At 31.3% G+C, this 10378-nt stretch overlaps 1 protein-coding gene across 1 annotated transcript; it reads left to right on the top strand.

Moving 5' to 3' along the window:
• The first annotated feature begins 8360 nt into the window (after window positions 1–8360).
• LOC122721683 (probable xyloglucan endotransglucosylase/hydrolase protein 23) lies at window positions 8361–9550 on the top strand. Its single transcript, XM_043950072.1, has 2 exons — window positions 8361–8690; window positions 8786–9550. Exons 1-2 carry the CDS (start codon window positions 8418–8420, stop codon window positions 9368–9370), a joined length of 858 nt encoding a protein of 285 aa, XP_043806007.1. The 5' UTR covers window positions 8361–8417; the 3' UTR covers window positions 9371–9550.
• Window positions 9551–10378: the final 828 nt, after the last annotated feature.

The raw sequence follows: 10378 nt of genomic DNA, 5'->3' as shown, positions 1-10378 counted from the left end.
ATGAGGCCTAGAAGGGAAGACACTGATGTAGATCAAAAGCTAGAAAAATTGAAAGAGCAGCTGTTGATGGAGCTAGAGGCCCGAGACAACAGTGGTCACCTATTGCCAACCCAAGCGGATTCAATAGGATACAATACCGAAGCAGTTCATGATGCCAAAAATGAATATAGACTTCACTATATTTTTTCTCCTATTTACAGGAACACTATAAGTATTTGTTGGAAAATAAAAAAATAAAATACAATTTTGGAGACCCAAAAATTAACCCAAATGGCACTGTTAGTGTTATTAGAAATAAAAAGGGTGAAAAGGAAAAAAAAAAAAGCAAATTTATAGAACCTAGTACAAAGAACCCAAATAATATGTTAATATTTCTTTATTTATGAGCTCGTTTAAAAGATGGGGCTTGAGCTCGAGGTCCAAGAGCTCAAGTTGATTTCACGGTCGGGATCAAAGAGCTCGGCTCAATTTCAGATTCAGAAAACACACTGTTTGCAGCACATGCTTAATCTGTCATTCGTCCTTACTAAAATTTCAGATTTAGAATGAAATTTCGACCAAACCCATAGTGTTGATCTTCATGAAGTCCCAACAAACATCAATCCAAAGAAAAACCCATGATTTAGACTGAAATACTACGTATAACTGCAACCAAACAAACACAAACCCATGAAATTTCAACAACCGAATGAATAGATGACAGTCGCATAATGGAATACAACAAACAAACAGCAAAAAAAACATGTATTTGCAACCAAACCAACACAAAACCATGAAATTTCAACAACCAAATCGATAGAGTTAGAAATACTAACTGACTGAATAAGAATCGAGGCAGATGAAATCGAACAACGGTAACAAAATGGTAGCAGCAGATGAAATAGAACAATTGTGGCACGCAGCTGAAACGAAGCAGTAGATTAAATCGAAGAACAGGGCTGCTCCTTGTCAAGATCAATCGAACAACGGTGAAAAAGTACAATGCGTGCAGCGGTGAGGTGGTGGACACAGCTACAACGACGATTAACTGCAGCTGCTCCTTCTCGTTCTCCAGTTGAACCACTGGTCAAAAGCCGTGCGTCGGAGCGGCTGATGGCTACCTTTACAGATGCGTGCTTTGATATCTAGAGAGGGTGAATTTGTAAGGTTAGAGAGAATATTAGTTAAGGAATATTTTCTGACTTATATCGGAGTCTTCAGATTTTGAAAGATTGATTTCAATTTGATGTCTAGTTTAATTAAGACTCTACACTTTTAGTCAAGATAGTTCAATTCTAAATTTTTTTAATTAAATTACTGTTATTCAAAAGTTAAATAAATTTGTATTAAATATAATATTATTTTTTAATAATAAAATATTATTTTAATATATTAATTAAAAAATAATATTTTATTATTAAAAATAATATTATATTATATTAAAATTTACTTAATCTTAATAAAAATGCATAAAATTAATTGGTTTAAAATTTTAAATTTAATTTATTCAAGTAAAAATCTAAAGATTTAATTGAAGAGTAAATTATATTTCAACTTTAACTGAACTATTATTTAATTGAAGGATTCCTTTGTTAATGATTTAAAAAACCACTTATTAGAGGAGCAGGAGAATGCTGAATGAATACAGATAAAATTGATGTTAAAATATTAAAAATAAATTACTCGAAAGATCACTCATAATTTTAATTCGATAATAAGTGTATAAGAGATTTTAGATTTTAATCATTTCATTTTCAATCTTCATTTTAAATAAATTAAATAAATAACTTTGATGATTTAAATGAGCTATGTAAATTTTTAAGGCTTTTTTTTTTAAAGAAAAGTTTCAAAACATAGCAGGAAATATGTTGTTTTTTCAAAATCCTTAGTTGGACACATTAATTTAGAGAATGTAACAATAAAGTATATAAATTTTATATTTATACAACATAAAAGCTTATCTTATCTATAATAATAGGCTGTAGGTTAGTTTACTTATCGTAATACTTAATAAATTTTAGAAGTAAGGATAAAAACATACCTCTATTTTTTTCTTATTTTTAATTATATCTTACTTTTTATAATTTGTTAATTAAATTTTACACTTTTATATTTATTTTAATTATATTTTATCATTAAATTTTATTAATTTCTTAATGAAAATGTCATGATGCATCATCATCACGTCACTATGCTACATTAAAAAAATTCAAGATATTACAATTTAAAATATTAAAGTTTAATTGATAAATTTTTAAAATTTAAGATACAATTGAAAATTTTTTTAAAGATTAGGATTTTTTAATATTTCTTCTAAAATAAAAATTTATAATATTAAAAAAAATTTACATTATTATTATAAATTTTTAATTTTATTAATAATTTAGTATATTAATTTAATTTTAAATTAACCCACACTAATTATCATTATAATTTAAAAATATATAATTAATAATATAGTTGAAAGTATAAAAATATTATTTTACTTACATGATTAATAATTAATAAGATAAGCTTTTATGTTGTATAAATATAAAATTTTTAATTTTACCTTTCTTATAAAAGCTTATCTCTACATTTACTTTCCGCTTGTAGACAAAGGCAATAAAAATAGTTAGAAAAAAGTGCTATAAAATGATAACTTTATCGTCTAATAAACAACAATGTGTTTGCTGATTCGAGCGCTCCACTTTATGATCTATGCATGTTTAAGTCTTCTACTGATCTCTATTATAATTTTTTCCTTTTATAAAAAATAATCTCTATCAATAATTTCACTACAATTATTATTATTAATTGAACTTCAATTGGATTTCCACTCCAACAGGGTTAACAATCTTGACACCCTATATATTTAAATTAGGGCTAACAATTTTGATACCAATTATAACAGGTCGGCCTAAACTGACTCAAATAATTTGAGTTAATCATTTTGGGCTAAATGAAAAATGAGTTCAGTTTAGGTTAGGCTGTTACAATAGTGCGAGTCTTAGCGGAGCATTGAATATTACAATGTTCTAGTCTTCCTTCCTGTAAGTAATACTTCTGCAACCGCATGTCAGATTATCATACTCTTGCCACCTGTCCTTATCCTATGATGACAGTTCATGACTTACTTTTGGTGATTATTATGTTGTATCAGAGGTCCCTCCACTAGTCTTCAACTCTTTAGATTTGAAGATTATAGCTGTTTTCACGATCTTGGACATGCGATATACTCGGTTTGACTCCTCATACCCACATCTCTTCACCTGTTTCTAGACATAAATGATGATTGCCTTGCTTCTCGAGCCGCAATTACAAGTCATCGAAACAATTTGTATAAAAAGCCTTCTTCTCCTCCGATCACCACTTTTTCTCTCAACTGCTCTATTTTCTTTGAAAAAGACTTGACCACCCAGTCTCCTATTCTCGCATTCTCTTAAGGTAATTCTTGTTTCTTTTTGACACTTCCCAAGATGAACATCTCTTAGTCATCTTCTTCTTGTGGAAGCTCCACTTCAAATTCCTCTTCCGGTGACCTCATCCACACACCTGCTCCTATCATTCTGCTAAAGGTGATTCACGACAACAACAACCTCCTCGTGAAGGATATCGTATCTGTGTTAATAGAAAATGACATAGATCGCCTATATAATCACTACTAGATCTCCTGAGAACTCTTTCGGGTTCATGCTCCAAACTCGCACGTTTGTATGGATCACCAAATCCCTGCAGAGGATACCATCATGGTTTATGAAAAGCAACTGAAGGTGGGTATTTGGTTTTCTATGGACTTGTTCTTCGTTGAAGCTTTCTATTTCCACAAGCTTGCAGTCGCACAATGATATCCCAACAGCTGGAGGATTCTGGTGGCTTTCCGCTTTCTCTATTTAAACAACAATATCGAGCCAAGTGTTGAACTCTTCTCCCAATTATACCAACTAGGTACTTGGAAGAATAAAGAATTATGATTCTTCAGTGAGAAAAAGCGCCAGACTCTTTTTAACCGAATACCCTCTTCCCTGAAGCGCTGGAAAAATAATTTCTTTATTCTTTACCACAGGATATCCGGGGATTTTGAATGGCTCCAGACTGACTGGAATCTACATATGGAGGTCAAGAAGGATGGGGTCCAGCCATAGTGAGATTAGGAAGAGGCTTTAGACTTCCTCCAAAGGATGGCCTTGACCCAAAGAGTAGATAGAAATCAACATGGCGGTGAGGAGTACCATTTTCTCCTAGAAAAGTCAATAGCAGGCGGAATAAGCTCGGGCCCCTCAACCTCCCGGCCTTCAAAACCCTCAGGAAAGTGCTCCCCACACTGCAGAGCAAGGTATTTTTCCTTCTAAATTTTGATGTCTTTTAAACTACACTACTTACTCACTTTTTGCTCTGCGTAAGTATGGCTGGTAAAGGAAAGAACAAGTTCGTCGAAGCAGCACGTTCTGCTCACAAAGGCAAAGTTGCTGCTGGAACATCCAGTCCACCTCCTAAACGGGCTTGCCGAGCAGATAAGATCATTATGCTTCCTCCTCCCCCTCCTTCACCTACAACCAAGGAACCAAGCCCCACTCAACTCAAGTCTTCTTCAAGGGGCACTCCTTCTCTTGCCCCTGTCCAAATTGAGCCTTCGTAAAAAGAGGTGAGAAATGAGGCCACATGGCTTTGGGACATCCAACACTTGGCAATGTCATTGACCAAGACGAACTCACTTTTAGAGGAACCCCAACTGTCATTCCTCATAGCTAAGAATGCCCAAAGGCTTGGAGATCGTCATTGCTTGAATGCAGTCGAGACAGATGAACTCTATGACAATATCATCGACTCCACAATGGAGAATGTCTTGTGCACATAAATGGCTAAGGAACGAGACAAGACTTTGAGGTGAGAGTTCGAGGGCACAGGAGATGGATAAAAACTTCTTCCAAGAGTAGTGCTCGAGACTAAATGCTCGGATCAGTGGAGAGCATGATGAAAGAGACTCTAGAGTCTGTAGATAAGCTCCAGGTAGACCTAGACAAGACCCATGCTACAAAAAGCCATAGTTGAGGCTTATGCCAAGACTGTTGAGGATCAAGTCGCCGATCTTCAATGGCAAGTTCAGGTGCTGCAGTCTTAAGCTCAAGAGAACCGAGCCGCCACAGAGAAGGTAGTTGAACTAGAGTCTGAGCTTCAAGTGACGATAGCCCAGGGTTGGGAGATGTTTGTCCAAGGTTAGGACTCCATAAAGAAGGAGCTTATCAGGCAATTTCGTGTGGACTCTTGGATTGATGACATCTTTCCGGACAAGGAGGAGGAAGATGAAGGTAGGCAGGATGAAGAGAGGCTAGTTAAAGACAATCCCTCCAATCCAACTTCTGATAAGAATGTAATAGCTATAGCTGACAATGTAATAGAAGCTCGAGAAGAGGCAACTGATGATGTCCCTCCTGCCCTGTAATATTCCCTTTTAGTGAAAAACTTTTCCTTCCATCTTATCTTTATTTTTACCAAGTATTGTAGGATCGGTACTCGACCAAGAGTGAACATAACCAGAACTCTCGTCTAGTTATTTTCACAGATCAATTGCCAAATAAAACTTAAATAACTTGGACAATTACATTAATGGAACTAACACTAGGTTGATTGGTTGGCGGTACTCGTCTTGTGGCATAACAAATACCTTAAATAATATTATTAATGAGACTAACATCCAGTCATGAGTTTGGCGGACACCTGCCTCATGGCTTTGGCATAAAACACATTAGATAATTTTGCTAATGGAATTAACACCCGATCGTGAGCGTGGTGGATACCCGTCTCATGATTTTGGCATAAAATGCCTTAGATAATTCTGTTAGCTAGACTAATACCCGCTCATGAGTCTAGCAGATACCCACCTCATAACTTTAACATAAAATGTCTTAGACAATTTTGTTAACGGGACTAACACCTAGTTGTGAGCTTGGGGGATACCCGCTTCGTGGCTTTGACGTAAAACCACAATACCCGAGAGTATGGTCTTGGTGTAACAATTGAGTGGATTGCAACGGGAACATTACAAAATGGAGTATGGGAGAATTATCATGTCTCACATCAGTGAGTGAAGAAAAATTTAAGGGGTATATATCGGCCAGCTTAGAAACTACTAAGTAACTTGAGTTAAGCATTTTGGTCTAAATGCAAAATGAATCCAAAAGTTATTTGAGTCAGTTTAGATCGGGTTGTTACACTTATCCTGAGTAGATCAAGTCTTTCACGGAACAAACCATTAGTGGATATAATCTAGCAGATCTCTATTATGCCTATAATCGCGTGATTCCTTATCACTACTGGTACCAGTCGAATTTTCAAAAGATTCGGTAACTAACTCCATCTTCTTACGATATAAAAGTAAATATGCACAAAATTCAATATACACACTCATTCTAAGTTTAAAGTAACCTATTACACTCGCTCTTTCTAGTAAGTTACTGATTTGAACGTTGGAATAACCGTCCATAAACGTCAACCACTTCACTTTTTCTCTTTTTGCAGGTTGACCAATAGCAATTCAGCTCTATTTTCGACCATAGCAATATCAAAAGGTCTTTAGATTTAAAAAATATATTATATAGATTTTTTATTAATTTTAGTAATTAATTATTTGAAAAAAAATCTAAAATGTTTATAATTTGGCTAAATTAATAGACCCTTTTAAAAATTTTAAGACATTATTTTTTCAAAATTAAAAGATCAACTATTAATAAAATTTTTCTATATCAAATAAATTAAATTATAAAAACTTAATAAATAAAATTAACAAAGTACGTAATTAATAATTTTTTTTACAATTATATGGATTAACTGAAAAAAAATTCTTTTAAGTTAAAATTATTACAATAAAAAATTTAATTTAATTAGCTATTAAGAATTAATTTATTTTAAATTTTTTTATTTAAAATTAATTTTAGAGTTTTACTATTCCAATATAAATTCTTTTCTATTAAGAAATATAATTTTAATAGTTTAATATTTACTAAAACTATTATATATCTTACCGATAAAAATAAACAGTATATTATTTTTTAATATAAAAAGAGTATCTTATTATATCTTATTAAAAGATGTGGTTCATAATAATTTTTCTCTCATCAGTATCATTTGTGATTTTTTTTTTAATTTTTTGATATATTTAATTTGTTTGTCCTAAATGAAATTATATTGTATTTTTTTCAAATCATATATTCTTTTTAATTTTTTCAATTAAATTAATATTTTATCCGTCTTATATTTTTATTATTTTTTATTTTTTAAATTATTATTCACTTTATTTTTTAAATTATGACTATTATAAACTTATATAATTCATCTTATTTTTAAAATAATCTCTCATCATTTTTTTTAAATATTTAAAATATCACTTAATATTTAATAAAATTTAATATATTTAAAATGAGTATAATAAAAAATTAATAAAAATTAATTTTTTTAATATGTATTAAAAAATAAAATAAATAAAAATTATAGTATGGAAAGAGTATATAGTTTATGATTTTCTTAATTCTTTATTTGATTATTAAACTTAAAAAAAAATTATTTAATCTTATAATTTATTAGCTAATTTTTTAATTTTAAAAAATATGTCTTTTTAAAAAATTTACTAGTTAATTTTTTTATTCATTTTAAATATTAAATATTTTACTATTTAACTCTCATAGTTTTAAAAAAATTTATTAGTTGGTTCTTATATTTATAAAAATTTTATTAATTAATTAAAATTTTTTTATAATATTTAGCGTCTAAAATTACTCTTCAATTAATAGAATTTAAAATATTAAAAATATTTTAATATATTTTTTAAAATAAAGAGATCAATTAATAAATTTTCAAATAATATATAAATTAAATAGTAATTTTTTTAAAATTAATATATTATAATAATTTTATAATAAAATTAAAAATTAATAAAAAAAATATATAAACTCTTTTTTTATATAATTTTTATCTATTCTTTTTAACTATCTCAAACTATTTTTCATTTTCTTTAGACATAGTTAATGTACACATTAATTATTATAATTTATTTGATTTTTAAAATAATCTGCCATCAATTATTAAAATTTTTTTTAATATTAAATAAAATTTTAAAATAAATATAATTAAAAATTTAATAAAAATATAAAATATATAAAAATTATAAAAGAAAATATAAAATTCCCACAGCGTCTTTTTGCGGGATGCTAGGAAAGCATTTTGAATTCTAACCAAAAGCTGAAACGCGCAAATTATCATATTCGATACTGTTGGACAGCTAAAAGAACAACACTTTCCCCCACACCAAACGCGCACACACCTGTGCACAGCTAAGCTCATGAGACCTTCCCATGCGTTTTCTTCTCACTCGTCTCTTCCTCGCTATATATTACTACCCAGCCCATCTTTCTCTACACACCCTTCTCTCCTCTTGCACAGCTACAATCGAATTCAATACCAAAATGGCTTCTTTAAACATGGTGCTTTCGCTATTTATCTCTGTTCTTGTCTCCTCTTTGATGGTTTCTTCTGCCAGCAACTTTTATAATGATTTTGATATTACATGGGGAGACGGCCGAGCTAAGATTCTCAACAATGGACAACTTCTCACTCTCTCCCTTGATCAAGCTTCTGGCTCTGGATTTCAGTCCAGGAATGAATATCTCTTTGCAAAGATTGATATGCAGCTCAAGCTTGTCCCTGGCAACTCTGCTGGCACTGTCACCGCCTATTATGTATGTTTTTCATTTCTTTTGCTGCTGTTTCTGCTAATTATTTCAATTATGTGATTATAGTCATAACATTGTGGATTTTGAAATTGAATCTGCAGTTAAAATCAAATGGGTCCACTTGGGATGAGATTGATTTTGAGTTCTTGGGAAATTTGAGCGGGGATCCTTACATCCTCCACACTAATGTGTTTAGCCAAGGCAAAGGTAACAGAGAGCAGCAATTCTATCTGTGGTTTGACCCAACTGCTGATTTCCACACGTATACCATTCTATGGAATCCCCAGAGGATCATCTTCTCTGTAGATGGCACCCCAATTAGAGAGTTCAAGAACTTGGAATCAATGGGTGTTCCATATCCAAAGAATCAGCCAATGAGAATTTACTCTAGTCTATGGAATGCTGATGATTGGGCAACAAGAGGTGGTCTAGTGAAGACAGATTGGAGTAAAGCTCCATTCACTGCTTCCTATAGAAACTTCAATGCAAATGCATGTGCTTGGTCTAATGGGGTATCTTCCTGTGGGACTTCAAACTCCATGACAAATTCATGGCTGTCAGAAGAGCTTGATTCAACAAGTCAAGAGAGGCTGCAATGGGTGAGGAAAAACTACATGATATACAACTATTGCACAGATGCCAACAGATTTCCCCAAGGCTTCCCTCCTGAATGCAACTTATCTTAGGCCTACAACACTGAGATTTCCTCATTTCTACTTGAACATATATTATTCTTTTATTCTTTTATTGGTTTTGTTATTTGAAAAAAACTGTAAATTATTATTTCTCCTTAATCCTCTGTTCGCTATTTGGCTTTCTATTTTCAATCAGTAAGAAAAATATGCTATGGAAATCGCATTTACACAGTTGTTGTATTCAAAATGAGTGTACAAAACTTTTAATTTATAAAATATAACTACTTATTTATAAATAAATAAAATATTGAAGCATAATTTATAAAATTATAAAGATTTATTTGTAAATAAATATATTATTTAGGATCAACTTGTGCAATTATAAGTGAGTATTTATAATTAATAAAATATTTGTGATCAAATTTATTATAGTATTAGAATAAATTAAACAAAATATAAAATTTAAATTAGAAAACTAAACGGGAGATTTAATCAAACTTGAGGGATTGTATTGCCTCTCTACAAGTAAGAGATTCAACAATTAAAGGATCAACAATATTCTAGAAAATCTTGCAACCCTAGACATAAGATTCTCCTCTACTGTTTCGGCCAATCATAGCACCTGCACTTTGAGAAATCTTTAAAAAACAACTCCATTAAAATTAAGTTTCATGCAATTATTACCAAGAGGTCCTTAAGAGGATGGAGACTGGGTTGTTGTCTACTATGAAGATTGATTTGAGACATTGTGCAAGCTTGAATTCTTCAAAATATTTCAAGGCTGAATAATGGCTTCTTAGAATATTTCGTACCTCTTCCTCAGTGAAGTTGGTCGCAAGATATTCAGTTTTCACGAGTGAAAATCATCATCAATGAGTTGACTTACTCATAGAATTTAAGAGATCATGGCCATGTTTCTTTGAAGGCATACTAGGGAATGATTTCATTGTCCATCATGTTCTTTGTAAGGGATAATATGTCCATCTTCCAAGTACCATTGAATTCCTCTTTCTAGAACTGCTTGGCCCTATAAGATGATCTGCCATCTCCACAAAGTAT

This window comes from Manihot esculenta, chromosome 14 (assembly GCF_001659605.2).
Source record: "Manihot esculenta cultivar AM560-2 chromosome 14, M.esculenta_v8, whole genome shotgun sequence".
Taxonomy (NCBI): domain Eukaryota; kingdom Viridiplantae; phylum Streptophyta; class Magnoliopsida; order Malpighiales; family Euphorbiaceae; genus Manihot; species Manihot esculenta.
Note: the sequence above shows the minus strand (reverse complement) of the source record. Positions and strands in the feature narration are given on the sequence as shown.

Coding starts and splice junctions, on each gene's coding strand:
- LOC122721683 (XM_043950072.1), top strand. CDS start 8,418: ATGGCTTCTTTAAACATGGTGCTTTCGCTATTTATCTCTGTTCTTGTC. Junction 8,691..8,785: donor GCACTGTCACCGCCTATTAT/GTATGTTTTTCA, acceptor TTGAATCTGCAG/TTAAAATCAAATGGGTCCAC.